Below are 15,541 nucleotides of genomic sequence, written 5' to 3'. Positions count from 1 at the left end.
TAATCATCTATGAGTTTTAACCAAAATTCACTGATGACTTTAGAGTTAGTAGATTCTCAAGACTAATGTATTCTTAAGACTCTCTTGAGTGTAACCTTACTCTCGAACCTTTATTTCATACTCTATTTAACCTATTGTGAGTTTTTTTAAAAAATAACCCAATCTTATATAATTTTATTACAAAGTCACTGATACACTTAGATTTATCATATTCATTGAATATCACCACCTATGTATTCCTAAGATTTGTGAAGTTGATCATGTTCAAAATTTCTGAATCTAGACATTATATAACCCTATCAATAATTTTTAATCAAAACTCATTAATGAACTTAAACTTATTAGATACAAATCAAGACTAATATATTTTTAGGATTCTCTTGTATAATTATGTCATCCAATCTTGATTCTACACCCTATTTAGTCCATTATGAGGTTTTGAAAAATTTCAGCTATTGTAAAATGAGATAAATAGTGCTTTCAAAACCCTATAATTTTTTTTTATTTTTTAAGATTTTAAATGTGCTTCAGTGACTTAGGTGGGTTGAATAAGCAGGTGTATAAAGAGAGGAATATTTTTTTTTAAAAAGAGGTGTATAATTTGATAAATATGAAAGTGTGATATGTGATTTAAGTATTAATTGATCCGGATGGAATGATATGGGCAAAACACTTAAGATAAAGAGAGTCCCTCAGAAGACACGTGGCAAGGACGGAACAGCCAGCAAGGAAAACCCACATCCCCTAGGAGGAGAGGAAGGGGATTTAAACCCAAATCTCAGGCAGGAGAATCACCTCCCCCAGGGCGGAGAAGTCCTACCAACAACCCTGACCTGTCCCCAGGAGAAGAACTACCGGGGGCCCACCTAGCCTCGAAATCGGCACATACCTCAACATCTCAGATACACCCCCCCTACAGCTAGGGATAACGCCCTACACAGACTATACAACCGACCTCGCTAAGGGATTGTACGTCTGCGCTATTGACATCCGGCAAACTCAAGTAGGCACAACAGCCCCCAGCCCACCTACCAGCCAGGACAAAAGTAAGGCCATTACACCAGCCTAGCTCCTTCAGATCCGCCCGATATCTCACAACTATCAGGGAAGTAAAACTACACCCAAAAGCCGACCTCATGACCAGGTCGCCGCAGCATAAGCCGACCTCACAATCAGGTCGCCGCATCATAAGCCGACCTCAGGACCAGGTCACTACATCACAACCCAACCTCTAGACCAGACTATCACCTCGTACGCCGACCTCAAGGCTCGACGGTCACAGCAGGGGCTAACACCTGGGTGTAGCAGCTTGGCCCCACCTCGAAGGAAGGACTTCCTATTAATCTCTTCCACCACAAAACACACAAGGAGATCGGAAGAAGACCCGCCTACCTACACGGCTAGGAATATTCTACATCAGCGCATCTCAACCCTACATATCGGTCACGCCCGACGCGGAGATAATACTAACGGATAACGATCAAGGCTCCTTCACCAAACTTATCCGCGGGAGGCGATTTAGATATATAATCCAATCTCATTGTCGAGTCCCAGACAATCGCAACCCTCCAAAGAAGATAAGATATGTAGAAGAGCCGTCTGATTTTAGAATCTGTCACACATCAGATCCGTAGATCTCGCCATCTCCTCCAATCCCAGGCCGCGGGATCCAAAGCATCGCTCCCCCTCGCTCTATATAAACCTCACAAGTACGACATTCAACCAATCTTGAATCCGGAGGGTACACTTGCATTTTTTGGGTCTGACTTGAGCGTCGGAGTGGCCACGCCGGTGATCCCCCGGCGCCCAGCTAATCCGTGCGTTCAGTGCCCCCTTCGCAGGTCCTTTCTCTTCCGCTGTGGAAACCTCGGGTGACACGGCCTTCCCCTTGTCTGGTGATTCAGCTGTCGTCGGTAAGGAGCCGGAACATTAATAAAAATTAATAAATTACTAATAAAAAGGCACTTATCAATATAATTTTTATATCAACTTTATCCTAAACACATTGCAACTTCATGTGACCTAGATGAGATATCTAACCATTCTAAATGAGCTCTAAGCAAATTTTTATAGCAATTTTAGCTAAAATTATTACATAAGTTATAAGGTTTAAATCAAAATTATAAAAAAAAAATTAAAAAGAAATAAACTAACATAATTTTTCAAAAATGATTTATAGATTTTAAAAAATATCAAACAATTTACATTCCTTTGCATATTTTAAATTCATGTAACAATTATGGACATAACCTATTATATGGATCAAAAGTGATCTAAATTCACAAGAAGTAGTCTATTAGTTTCCTGTAGAGTTGGTACATGCCTTTCTTTTTTAATTTTGGAAATTTTAGGTGTTGAAGCAAGTAGACACTAACGAATTGAACTAGAGTTCGATGTAGTTGGTAAAAGTTTTAAGGTTAGTTTCATAGACACTATCATATTGGATTAATATTTTATGTTAAGTGTGCAAATGCAAGTTATTTTTGACATTAACATGGTAAGTGACCAATAAAATTAACAAAAATTCAAAAAGGATCAAAATTGATCAAATTTTTGTTAAGTAAAGTTTTGTAGGTGCAAGCAGGAACATGAAACCCAATAAGTGTTGGTAGGTAAAGTTCTAGTAAGTCAAGATGTATCAGATACCATGTAGATGAGATGTCTCAGTAGATGGAGGATGATCGAATACCGAGTAGAGATAAACTCTAGGAGATGAACTTATGGCAGATGAGATGTGAGGGAGTGACCTACAATATTGGCAAGGGTCAAGTTAGGTGATGACTTAGCTAAGAAATAGGTATTTCAAGGTCAAAGTTAATAGACTAATCAATTGATTATATACTTTACTAGTCGACTGATCTGCATGATTGATGAGATTTATTTTATCCAAAGCTCAGTAACTAATGTTTCCTTAATAGGTGATTGATAATTGTAAATTTACAAAGGATAAATCAAGCTCGGTTGATTGATATACTATTGATAATTAATCGAGGGCAAAGTCAACAATAAATTTGGTCAAAGGATAATTGATCAATCCAATTTTATCGTGAAATAAAATCAAACAAAATTATCAAAATCCCCTCTAAACTAATACAGTATAGAGAAATGGTCTGAATCATCTCTCATAAAGAATGCAATCGACGAGTGATAAATCTTAGGATTGAATTTATTCATAATTAATTTTGGGAGTTTTTATATTTTGAATGAGATTTTTTTATTAATAATGAAATAGACAATTGAAATAAAGAAAACCTAATTGTGCTCTTAATGGAAACTCAATCAACCTACACTACCATTATGACACAATTCATGGAATTCAAAGAAGAACAAGCGATCTGGATATGGATCTAATCTAAATAGGGATCATCATGAAACAATTACAATTAACTAGGTAAGCAAAGATTCAAATGTAAATGGCACAAATAGTAATCGGAGAACAACAAACCAAATTGACCTCAATCAGATTCAAATTCAAATGCATGGAGGAATTGAACTCGTCATATTCGACAATTAAATTGCATGGGAAAATTTACATTCAAATCTTTAGATCAGAATTAAGCTTACAACCCAGCTTGGAGAAGTACAGAGGAAGCTCGGTTGCTGTCTAGTGGTGATGTTCGCTGATGAAGTTGGAGTTGATCCGATGTTGTGAAGAAGGATGGGATTAAGGTTTGGCCAAGCAAGAAAATCCCTAGAACTTGGTAGTCCTAGTGGTGATGAAAGCTCCTTGATCGGCATCAAGATCAGATGCGATGATCAAAAGTGAAAATGATTGGCGATGGTCGAGGAAGAAGAAGGTTGCGATTGTAAGGAACGTCGAGAACGACAATTGCCGATCAGATGCTATGAATGGAGGTGGTGTCGGGTTGAAGATGAGCGCTGGAGACGAAAGGAAAAGCCTTGGTGGATTGCATTGATGGAGGAAAGGTGAATGAACGATCGCCGGAGGAAGAAAAATCTCTTAACCTCACGTTGATCGATGTTGGTGATCTTGGCATGAGGGGAGTGAGTAAATTTTGTTAAACGCGTATTTGTCATGATATGAGATCAAATAAAATACCGATCCCCCTCTTTATACTAGTGTAGTATAGAGTAACTCGGATCGTCTCCTAACGAATGTAATGACCAGATGATAATTCTCAAGATCGACTTGATTTATTGGGTTGGAGTTTTGGGTTTAAAGCTGTAAATGCTAGAAACGATTAATGAATGACAACCTAATCTAACTTAAACTACGATGATACGAATTTAAGAAGCAAGAAGCAATTAACGAAACTCAAGCAATTAACTAAACGTATTCTACTCTATCCTACTTGAATCAAATAAAAATTAAAGAAATTAAATCACGAAGGAAACTCAATTCATGAAATTGAGAGTAACCTAATAGTCCCCAAGGCAATGGTAGGACACCATTGAAACACCATCCCTAGCTACGACGTATTTGCAAGAATTTTCGATGTTAGACATCTGGATTGGCTGCCGTATGCGCTTCCCGATTTACCCTGGTGGTCGGTGGAAAACTTTCGTGGGACACCGGCCACCCCCATTGAGTCCATAAGACTGATTGAGATTTATCATTTTTTTTAGAGTAACCTAATAACCTATCCTAATCCACTATTGAAACACCACCACACATGAAACGTTAATACTAGATTAATCGATACAAATCATTTAACCAAAGTCTAATTCAATTTCAAAGGGAATATGTGCGGTAATGGAACATAACATGAATTTGATCAAATAGAAAGGATTACACAGTAGCGATGGAGAATTCAATAGATCAAAACGAGCTTACAACTCAAACTAGAGCACCCCTTGGCTTGCTGGATCAGAATTCGGGGAAGATAAGAAGCTCGATGAGGATGATTGGAGCTCGGTAGTAGTAACTCTATTTGTTGTGGAATTGATAGTGGATCGCATTAAGGTAAGGTGATAGCGAATCATCTTTTGAAGCAGCAGGGAAACCCTTTCTCCTCCACAAGCTCCGTCGATAGCGATGGGTGTCGGTCGGTAGTGATGGTGGTGGTGATGACAACAGTGAGTTGAAGACGAGGCAGGAAAATCCCTTGAACCTTGGTGGAAGATGGATCGGACATTAGGAAAGGAATCACCTTGACCTAGTTCTGGTGGTGTGTGGATGTGGAAGACGATGGCGGAACTCCGGTGGAAGAGAAAGAAGATGAGATTGATCATTGGATGACGATTGATGAAGCCATCTGTTCTGGGCGATTGTGGATGAATAGAAGATGGATCACCGGAGTTTGGATGAGGTGGATAGGAAAGGGAAATCCCCTTGATTCTAGTGATGATTGGATCTCTGGTGATCGGCGACGATGAAGATGAATGAAGCTTTGCTCGTAGCGTGCACCTCTGCTTGTTGATGGCCTCTTGTGAAATTGCAACGAGAAACTGTAATTGGTCACGATGCAGGAAGATATTACATGAATTATAAATATTATATATTAACGAGCTAAGCGGCCTCAGCTCGTTTAACTTTTAAACGAACTATTTTTGAACCAAGCTCGAACTGAATTCGTTTAATTAACTTTAAAACGAACCTTTTTTGAACCGAGTTCGAGCCGTTCACGAACTATTTAATTTTATTACAAGCCGAGCTCAAGCGTAAGAATTAAAGTTCGAATCGAACTCGAGCTTAGAAAAAAATGAATTGAACTCGAGCTCGAGACTCTTATTATTCGACTCAGCTCGGTTCGATTACATCCCTACCTTTGAATCTCCGTCGCTTGATTTAGATCTCCATCAATGGGTGAAATTAAGCCAGCTCTGATCCAATTGTGGAAGTCCATCTAGATCCGATTCAAAGGCTCAGATTTAGATTCATGATGTTGATCTATCCTATATTTGACTTGGATGGACTAGATCGTGATGAATGACTTAAATCAGTCTTAATCGTAGATGAACAATCCAGATTAGACCAGATTGGATTTCTTCATTTAAACTTAGCTTTGAATTCAATTTGAATCGATTTGACTCGAGTCCTTGGCACCTTCATTGCCTATAAAGATCACATTCAAATATTAGCGTCAAATACCGCAAATATGAGATAATTTACCTCAAAGTTCAAGAATGAATCCAACTCGTAAAAAGATGATATAAACGTGAATCTAAACCAATGAGAGGATTAAAATCATGAATTTGTAAGTCTAAATGTTGTGACAAAATAATGATTATCAATAACACAATTACAGATAAAGTTAGACACAATTAAAGATAAAGTCAGGGGAGCAGTCAATTCATGATCAACATTCAATTGACTAATGACAAAGTCATCAGAAGTATTGGTCAAAGATAAATTATTCAAAACCATTCAACTAATGGAAGATATATAGTTGACTAATGACATAGTCAAGTGATGATGTCTTTACACGATGAGCATGACGAAGTTTAGAGCCATAGGATTCAATCTCAAAATTATCTAGTTTAGTCGATTAATATCAACAGAGTTAGTGAATAAAGACCAAACAAAATGGTTGATATGTTAAGGGTGAGTTGTCACGCCCCGAGAAGGCCGTCCGAAAAATTTCGGCAGCATCTTCCCAGTAACTATGACAATTCCCCTAGTACATACATGTATACACAGCCACAGGCGGCTGGAATAAGGACAACACGTCCAATAGATAACCACAACAATCAACAGATATACAATAAAGACCTACACGGCCATACAACCACTACACATGCATACTATACCACACAAACATAATATAAGACCTACAAGGTCGTATCAACTAACAAAATGCAAACGAAATACTAAAACCATTAACCACAAAGTTCCACACACTACGTTCGAACATCGAAATGGAAAAACTCCAAGAGACCAAAACAAGTCCACAAAACATAAATCCATGTCCAAGTACATAAACCATACCATAAACGATAAACCAACGACAAACCAACAGAAAACCTCCTGCTGTGAGATGGGACCAGCCGACTGAACCTCCAAGCTCCAGTAAACCTATCTGCTACCTGGGGAGGAAACAAAGTAACCCCAGGGTCTGGGTAGTAAGCATTAGATGCTCAGTGGATACAAAATGATAAATGTGCATGAACAGATAAACAGAAAGATAGACAATATCACCAGGTATAGATATAAACAGATAACAGAGATCATGGAAATCAAGCATGGTATCTCAACAAGAATAATAAGGAAAGAATCGTGCTACGGAATAGAGATAAGTATCAGTACATGTGAGCATGTATGTAATGTCATACAAATGCAACAAACATAGCAAATAAGTGCAACAATCGAAATCAGATGCATAAATTAAACTATGCAATAATCCTACCAACAATGCATGTAAAACACACGGCAACCAACGCAAACAAATGCAAGTCTCTGTCCGCACTCTGCATTCCCCAGTCACCCTCCCAGAGCACAGTGAACTGAGGGGCCAGACAAGACATACTGCACAGACTCCAACATACAAACCACCGTAATCTGGTGGGGAGCGGCAGTGTAACAGGAGGGCTATATAGCCAGTCCTGGTTGCACTCAACAATAGTGCAAGTAGGCTCTTTCCACTGATCACACCACTACACGGTGTAGGGCCAGAGCCTACAAGAACAGCCAACAATGCTGTCCGCAACATCTACAACTATCATGAATGCATGATGATCATTCCTACATGAAATATCTACAGACGATTAGCATGTTCAACAGGTATCAAGGGAAGTCAATCTGAGTCAATGGTACGACAGTTAAACTGTTCTAACAACGGGAAATTCAATAGGAGGTTGTTCAACAGATATCAAGCAACGAAGGTGTAAGGTATCATTTAATTACTAGCATGGATAGCAAGAGTAGCAACAAAATAACAACAGATCAAAATAAAGGTCAACAGGTAAGTATCAAGCAATGATAGCAAATAGCGAAGTAGGCAACAATGCAATAAGGGCAGCAAAAAGGAAATCATGCATTACAAAAAGGAGGATCTGTGTTGACCAAGCACAGGAGTACCCACCTGAATCCGACGAACGTAAATAAAACCCCTCAGAAAATATCCAGACTCCGTGTATAATAGGACCAATCAAGTCACGGTCCTGAAATCAAGTAGCATAACAATACTGAGTATACCACCACATTGAATTTACAATAAAGTAAATCCTAATCCAACATTTAAATTAGTCCAACCCATCTAACTTTTCCCTTTATCGACATTCATTCTAAATCCAAACCATGAGCCATACTATGGAACAAATCCTACAAGCCTCGGTTACAAGGATTTTACCATTATGTCAAATCTAGCAAGATTCCTAATATGATCGAACCTACTTTCCATGAACAGAACAACGAGATGCTACAAGAATTGGTTCCAAAGGCTTACCTCAAGAATCCAGCCGTGCCCTAACTTTTCCCCTTTCTTCTTCTTGGCCGAAAGCAAGGATTTCACACTATAGGGAAGGAAACTGATTAAGATCAGAGTAAACTCGAGAAAAACCTAATGAGAACTCACCCGAGAAACCAGACAAGAAAACCTAGCTCCAATCCCCTTTTCTCCGGTTCGGTGACGCAGGGTGCGACCGCGAGCAGCAGACGGCGTCGGCGTTCTGCGGCGGCGACCAACGGCGTGGCGACGAAGCAATGGGGAAAAGGAAACGCGAGGAAGGAAGAGGGGAGCGGCGGTGTCGGCGGTGGCTTCGGCCGGAGAGACGACGCGAGAAGAAAAGAGGTGGCGTCGGGCGAAGATGAGGAGAAAACAGAGAAGCGGCGGAAGCAGAGGATTTGGTCGCGGTTTGGGGAGAACAGCATTGCGATGAGTTTATAAGTTTCTTAACGGGTTGTAGATTTAGGATCCATCAGCTAATAACCCATTAAGCCAATAACATATAACCCTAACCCCTTTTTATTTATTAGGTTTAATTTATTTACGATTTACCCCTAGATTTTCGATATTTTACATGAGTTGACTGATGAAGGCAGTTGATTGATAAACAAGAAACAACTGACTAAAGGCAAATATAGATCAGTTAATTATTGTTGCACATAATTGATGATCCAACCATTGGAGCAATTGACTAATCATCAACATTCAGTCAGCTAGTGGATATTGATCAATAACTATAAAAGGGTACTCAAAGTTGTTCGACCATATCATCAAAATTCTCATAGCTCATCTCAGTACTTCCTCCATAATATTCTCAGAGGTTGCAACCACACTCTGGATTTATGCGGTTTAAATTTATTTATTTGTATTTTTTAGATTCTGCTTATATTTTATTCTGTTGTTGTTTTGGTATATCAAGTTTTTTGTGATTTACTTTCTTTTGTTGTATAATTTTCTATATCTTTATTGTAAAATGGTTTCATAAAGGTGTCTTTATCTTTGGAAGGTTTATAAAAGGAGAAAATATAATGGTTTCAAGGAGTGACATACCTAACAAATCATAGTCCATGAACTTAAAGTGTTATGATTTGCTAAAACCATTTCTAAAATGAATCTTCTACACTACGTATTTCAATCAATGATTTAAAAACCCTGATCTAAGTCTTTCTAGTGTTTTTTTTATCCAACATTAGATTTATATAATAGTTTTTTCCAAAATTGCTCAACGGTACTGGAAGTTACTTAAGTTTACAAACATTGTTACGTGTTTCTTGGACGGTATAAAGTCGCTATGTCTTCTTTTCTAACTTTGATATTTTAGGTCAATGTAGCAATTTTGCTTATGTAATAGTAAAACTATTACATGAAATTGGTATAAGCTTCCAATTAAACATTCTTATTAAATATTTGAACCTTATAGAGTTGCTATTACTTCCTTTTCAATTTAAGTAATTTAGATGTAATAATTTTGTTTAAAACTACTATATAGATTCAAACTAATCTAAATTGATAAACAAATACCCTTATGTGTTCCTTGGACCCTATGCAATTATTATATTTACATGAACCTAAAATAGTCAAACTCTACATGAGTCAATATAGAGTTATATATATATTTTTCATGCAGTGCAGGAAGTATCAGATGATCGAACATGAATTTTAATAATAGCAAAGGGTTCAAGTTAAGTCTGTAAAGTGGACTAATGAGCTAAACTAAGTATGCAGGTAGCACAGGAAAGTCCTAGTTGCGGCTAGGTAAAGGAATACCTAATTTGGAGAACTGGACAAGGAAGTCCTGGTTAGGGGGCCTAGGTAAAGAAGTCCTGATTAGGGGGGTTGGATAAGTTCAAGATCTCTTCTGCAAAAGTTGGTGATATTCTTCCTTAGGATTCAACTACGATCCCAAGTAATGATTACTCAAACTCAGAAGGTGATTTGGATCAAGAAAAGATGAGAGAAAATGATAAGTGAGACATTTGCTTACATTTGCACAGTAATAGTTTCCACAACTTATCTTGATTTTGCATTTTGTTGAGACAGCCTTGAATCATAAATTACTCTATATTATTTATTTATATTTGCTTATATCTTGATCTTGCATTTATTTATATTTGCAAGATAGTTGCAGATTTTGCTAGGAAGCTAAATGTAGATGACTATTTCTGTACTCAGAGTAGTTTCTGCCATGTGGATATATAAAGGTTTATCTTGCACTTTCACTGTATCTTTATTAGATTATCATCTTCTAACAACTGCTGTATTAACTTCTACTGTGCACTGAAAACATGTTCAAATACTATATGCTAAATTTATAACGTTGTTGATATTTCTCTTTGTTTTGTTAGAAATCCTTCATTTAGAATTATTGAAACACACTACACTACAAAAATACTCACGATTAGCGATCGAATTTTCGGTCGCTAAATCTGATTAATGACCGATAAAAAAATTGTTAAAAAATTCGTCATAATTCAATTTAGCGATCGAATTCAAAATCGGTCGCTAATTAGCGATCGAATTTGGATTCAGTCGCTAAAATTAGCGACCGATTTTGAATTCGATCGCTAATTTTAGCGACTAAAATTTATTTCGGTCGCTAATTTTAGCGACCGAATCTGAATTCGATCGCTAATTAGCGATCGATTTTGAATTCGATCGTTGATTTTAGCGACTGAAATTTATTTCGGTCGCTAATTTTAGCGATCGAATTTGATCGAATTCCGATTTTGAATTCGATCGTTAAAATTAGCGACCGAATTCAAATTTCAGTCGCTAATTCCGTCATTAATATTTTAAAAAAATTATAATTATCACAAATTATCATTATATTTTCAACATTAAAGCTCTTTCTCATATGATCTATATTTTCAATCCATATTTAAATTACATATCACAAATTTATGTAAATGATCAAAAAATTAATTTTTATTGAAGACAAACTTGTTTATACGTAGAATTGTAACAAAAATAACACTCTTATTACTAGCTAGATAGGGATCACACACAACTCCGACCAGATCCAGTCCTCGCAGTAGTTCTCTGTAACAGTCTCACCGACTCGGCCATAGAGAAGAGCTGAAGCTTTCACCCTGTGAAATCTTGCTAGCTGACTCGGCGATACAGAAGAGCTGAAGAAAAATAACATCAATTATTTGTTTGATAATTTGGCTGCAAAACAAAACTCAAGAAAAATGCTGTAAAAAAAATGAGAGTTCGACATAATCCAACAACTCAAAAAACTCAATAATTTCAACTTACAAGTCAACAGAAGTGTACCAAAAACAAAAAATCAAGATTATTTTTTAGTTCATCATTAAACTAATATGAAAAATATTGCATTGGCAAAGTATAAAAGGTCAAAGTATTAAAGTGCTAAAATGTAACGACCCTCCTTTCTAATAGGGGGATGTTACGTATATCTTATCATTATTAAATTATTGGTAGAAAATCCAATAGATAAATTCTATCAAAAGGAATATTCTTATAACGGAATAAAACAACTGTTCAATTTACGATGCATGCGGAAGCCATTGATATAAAATACATAATTGATATAAGGTGTTTATTCATTTATTTATTCTAATCCGCGGTTCCGCCGCCACACACATCGAACACTGCTCCTGCTGCCTCCCGTTGCTTAACACTTTTCTTTACCTCTATCTGCAGTATAAGGAATGCAACTATAAGCAAAGCTTAGTAAGTACATACCTAATCTCACAAAACAACGGAAATCATTGCATGCTTTCTTAGTAATTAAACAGGAAATAACTTGTAGTTATGAAGTCATGTACTTAAGCAGAAACTACCTGAACATGGAAATATTTGTATTGCATAGAAAATTTCTTAGCTTCTTTATAATTGAAAGTCATACGTTTGAATTGTAACGACCCGGCCCAGCCCATTTGGCGGTCCATTCGGCGGCCCATTTGGCGACCCTTGTGGTCGTCGACCGTCGACCGTCGGCTCGTCGACCGTGTCGTTACTCATTCGGCCCAGCCCATTTGGCGGTCCATTCGGCGGCCCATTTGGCGACCCTTGTGGTCGTCGACCGTCGACCGTCGGCTCGTCGACCGTGTCGTTACTCATCTGGACTTTCCACCCCTGGAAGTAAATTTTTGCCTTCCCCAGGATTCGAACTCTAGACCTCCAGGCTAAGTACTAAAGTTTATGAATCCTGGTACCAAGTGTTCTCGATGGGCGAACCTTTGGCCCGATACCCGCCTCTTAAAAGTAAAATACATTTCTTATACTTCTTATATCATGCAATTTGGAAGAAACAATTTACACTTGCTTTAACTTAAAATGATGTCATGGAAAGAATACTTTATGCATGCTCTATCAAATCATATTGTGGAAACAATAAAGAAAGTAACGGAACAACTCATACTGCAGGTGAGAAATGTACTTACCTTGTCCGCTTACTAAGTTTTACTGCTAATATTTGTGAAATCGGAGACCTTCTCCGAGGTGCTCCAGCACCTTCTTCGCGCGACCTAACAAAATCATAACTATAACTTAATCGAAATCATTAACCTAATCTAATTACTCAATTGGGTCAAGAGTTAATCTTACCCCAAATCTACTTACTATTTCCAATTTATCTATTTAATTTGATTACTTCATTAATCCTTCACCACTAAACCTAACTTAACCAATTCACTAAGATTAATGGAACATCAATTAGTTAACGGGTTAATTAATCACACTAATTAACTACTTAATTAGGTTAACAAGTAACTAACTAATTAAACTGATTAACTAAATCATTAGTTAGGTTTATAACCCAATTAACTAGATTAACTTTCTGAATCATTGATTACATCAACATTCATTACTTGATTAACCTTAACGAATGAACCAATTAATTCGATTACATTAGTTAACCTAAATATCCTAATTACCAATATAGATGAACAACCTTATTAACTTACCAATCAAATAATGTTAAGCACTAATTAATCTACCTTCATCCACCGAATCATTATACCTAATTAACTTACTGATTAATCAACTAATTAATTAATAGCTTAACTAGTAATCAATTCACTTACCTTAATTAATTAACTCAGTTAATTAATTATTAAACCCGTCTTCTTCTTCTTCTTCCTCGCGTGAACCAGGCCGAACAGGGCAGAGCCACGGCAGGGCAGATCGGCGGTGTATGCACAGTGGAACGCGGCGGTGACAGAGGCGGCATCGGCGGCTTTGACCGGTGGCGGAGCAGGAGCGGCGGCGGCTGCGCAGGGCGTCGAACAGAGGAAGGAGGCGGCGAGTTGGTCTTCACGCGGCCGGCGGCAAATCGACGAGCTGGCGATGGTGCTGAGCAGAGGGCGTCGCGGGCGGCGGTGGCAACCCAAGGGAGACAGGCCGGCGCTGCTTCGGTGGAAGAGGAAGAAGAGGGGAGACGGCGTGTCGCGGCGGGCGCGAGCAGAGGAAGAGGAGGAGGAGGCGGCTGCTAGGGTTTTGGGTTGCGGTCTCCTCTTATAGCCTCCTTCTCGGTCCGTTCCGAGGTTTCCGCCGGCGGGAGCGGGCGGCGGCGGACGCAGTCCGCGCGGGCGGACGCGGCTCGTGCGCGGGTCGCGCGGAGAAGAGGCAGCGGGCGGAAATAAAAAACTATTTTATAAATAGGAGTGCACAGTACTCCTAACTTCGGGGTTAAGAAATCCCGATTAAACCGGGATCTAATTTCTCAAATCGAACCAGATTAAATTTTGGTTCGCTTGGTTCGGCCATCAAACGACTTCTAAATTGACCCAAACAAATTTTGTTGGATTCGTCTTGCAAAGACGAATCTTTTTACTTATTTTATTTCATCAAATTCCCTTCTATCATTTAAAAAAAAATCTTTTATTATAATTTTACATCTAATTAATATTCCTAAAACAGGGAGAAATAATCGGGGTGTTACATAAAATGAAGCAATAAATTCATGCGGTTAACTGCATAAGTGGCACATTAAAGGTTGTTCTTCACCCACAATGTATAGAATTTCATAGGTTAAAATCACATGTGGTGTCTGGCATAGCTAAGAATATGTATATAAATATGATAGCAAAGATTCATAAAATAGTTTAGAATTTGAAAACAATAAATCAGATCTAACCTTCTCATTTTCATGACCTGATTCACCAACCCAAAGTTTTCCTTCAGAATCCTTTAGGCAAACTGCAGTGTGGCCAGCATAGGCCCCACTGACCCACTTTTCTAAAGTTTCAAATCCACCCCAACGTCCACGAATTTTTGAGATAGCCAAGAAGTCTCCTGAGTGAATATCATTAACATTGATAGTTGAAATCCATGGTTGAGGTCGTTGCTCAAATGTAGCTCCCATATGCCTCTCAAGGAAAGCAAGATTTGAACTTTCACCCCATCCAGTATTTGTAAATAGAGGAAAGACATCCCACAACGCCTGAAGAGTTCCAATCATTCCAGATTCCATAAGAAAAATTGACACTCCATGATTTTTCACCTGGTTTGCAAAATAGAACCATAAACAACATAGCAGAACAGAGGCTAACAACTTTGTTAATAAAAATGTAACTTCTCTTGCAATTTACAAACTGATGAAGCAACTTGCATATTCATATTCAGCTTCCCCTTCCCACATGTGAAAATCAAGAGTATGTTTCCGAGACAAACGGTAGTAATCCCATGTCACACGATATGGTGTAGCAAAAACATAAAGGTCCATGCAAGTCCAACTATGGGCATGGCTTATCTGCATAAAAAGATTAAAAATAATAATAAAACAGTAAAAGGACTTGGATATTAAACTAATATACTTTCACATTAAGAAAAGAAAAGAAGTAATTAAATGAGCAATGACAACGCAAAGAGCATAAGTAAATAAAAACAAAAGTTTCCTAAAGGTGAAAACAAGAAATCATTGCCAGGTGCATCCCATTCCCATTCAATACCAAACAATTAAATGCCAACATAACACTCAATATATGAAGGGAAAATTCCTATAAGTGAAATTATGACTCCAACATGTTGCAAGTCCTTGTAATTAAACCAACAGCTTTCTGATTGTTGAACTTGAACTTGAAAACATAACAATTATGATCCACTTAACAACAAGAACCCACATTGAGAGAAGGTGCCAATTAGCTTAATTAGCTTCTGGATAGTTCTAGCTGTGAGTTGGAAGATATATTTGTTCTAAGTTTCACCATCTGAGAGCTGCATAGTAGGGA

The 15,541-nt window shown here is 37.9% G+C and overlaps 1 protein-coding gene and 1 long non-coding RNA gene across 2 annotated transcripts; both read right to left on the bottom strand.

The window, feature by feature from the left end:
• Positions 1 to 6,526: 6,526 nt before the first annotated feature.
• Positions 6,527 to 8,718, bottom strand: LOC141825155 (uncharacterized). The gene is made up of 4 exons (XR_012601485.1): positions 8,475 to 8,718; positions 8,346 to 8,412; positions 7,983 to 8,061; positions 6,527 to 6,987 (listed from the first exon to the last, which is right to left on the bottom strand). It is a non-coding gene; the product is annotated as an uncharacterized LOC141825155 (long non-coding RNA).
• A 5,554-nt stretch (positions 8,719 to 14,272) lies between these two features.
• Positions 14,273 to 15,064, bottom strand: LOC141822770 (uncharacterized). Its single transcript, XM_074710101.1, has 3 exons — positions 14,923 to 15,064; positions 14,449 to 14,814; positions 14,273 to 14,284 (listed from the first exon to the last, which is right to left on the bottom strand). Exons 1-3 carry the CDS (start codon positions 15,034 to 15,036, stop codon positions 14,273 to 14,275), a joined length of 492 nt encoding a protein of 163 aa, XP_074566202.1. The 5' UTR covers positions 15,037 to 15,064.
• Positions 15,065 to 15,541: the final 477 nt, after the last annotated feature.

This window comes from Curcuma longa, chromosome 1, assembly GCF_044706935.1.
Source record: "Curcuma longa cultivar G26 ecotype Majalengka, Jawa Barat chromosome 1, ITB_CL_G26_1.1, whole genome shotgun sequence".
In the NCBI taxonomy this organism is placed as follows: domain Eukaryota; kingdom Viridiplantae; phylum Streptophyta; class Magnoliopsida; order Zingiberales; family Zingiberaceae; genus Curcuma; species Curcuma longa.
This window is presented reverse-complemented; position numbering and strand designations above follow the sequence as displayed.

Bases quoted from the DNA above. Each gene is read 5' to 3' on its own strand.
- LOC141822770 (XM_074710101.1), bottom strand. From the start codon at position 15,036: ATGGACCTTTATGTTTTTGCTACACCATATCGTGTGACATGGGATTAC. The intron at 14,815-14,922 runs GCAAGTTGCTTC...TTTGCAAACCAG, and splicing joins GGGAAGCTGAATATGAATAT to GTGAAAAATCATGGAGTGTC.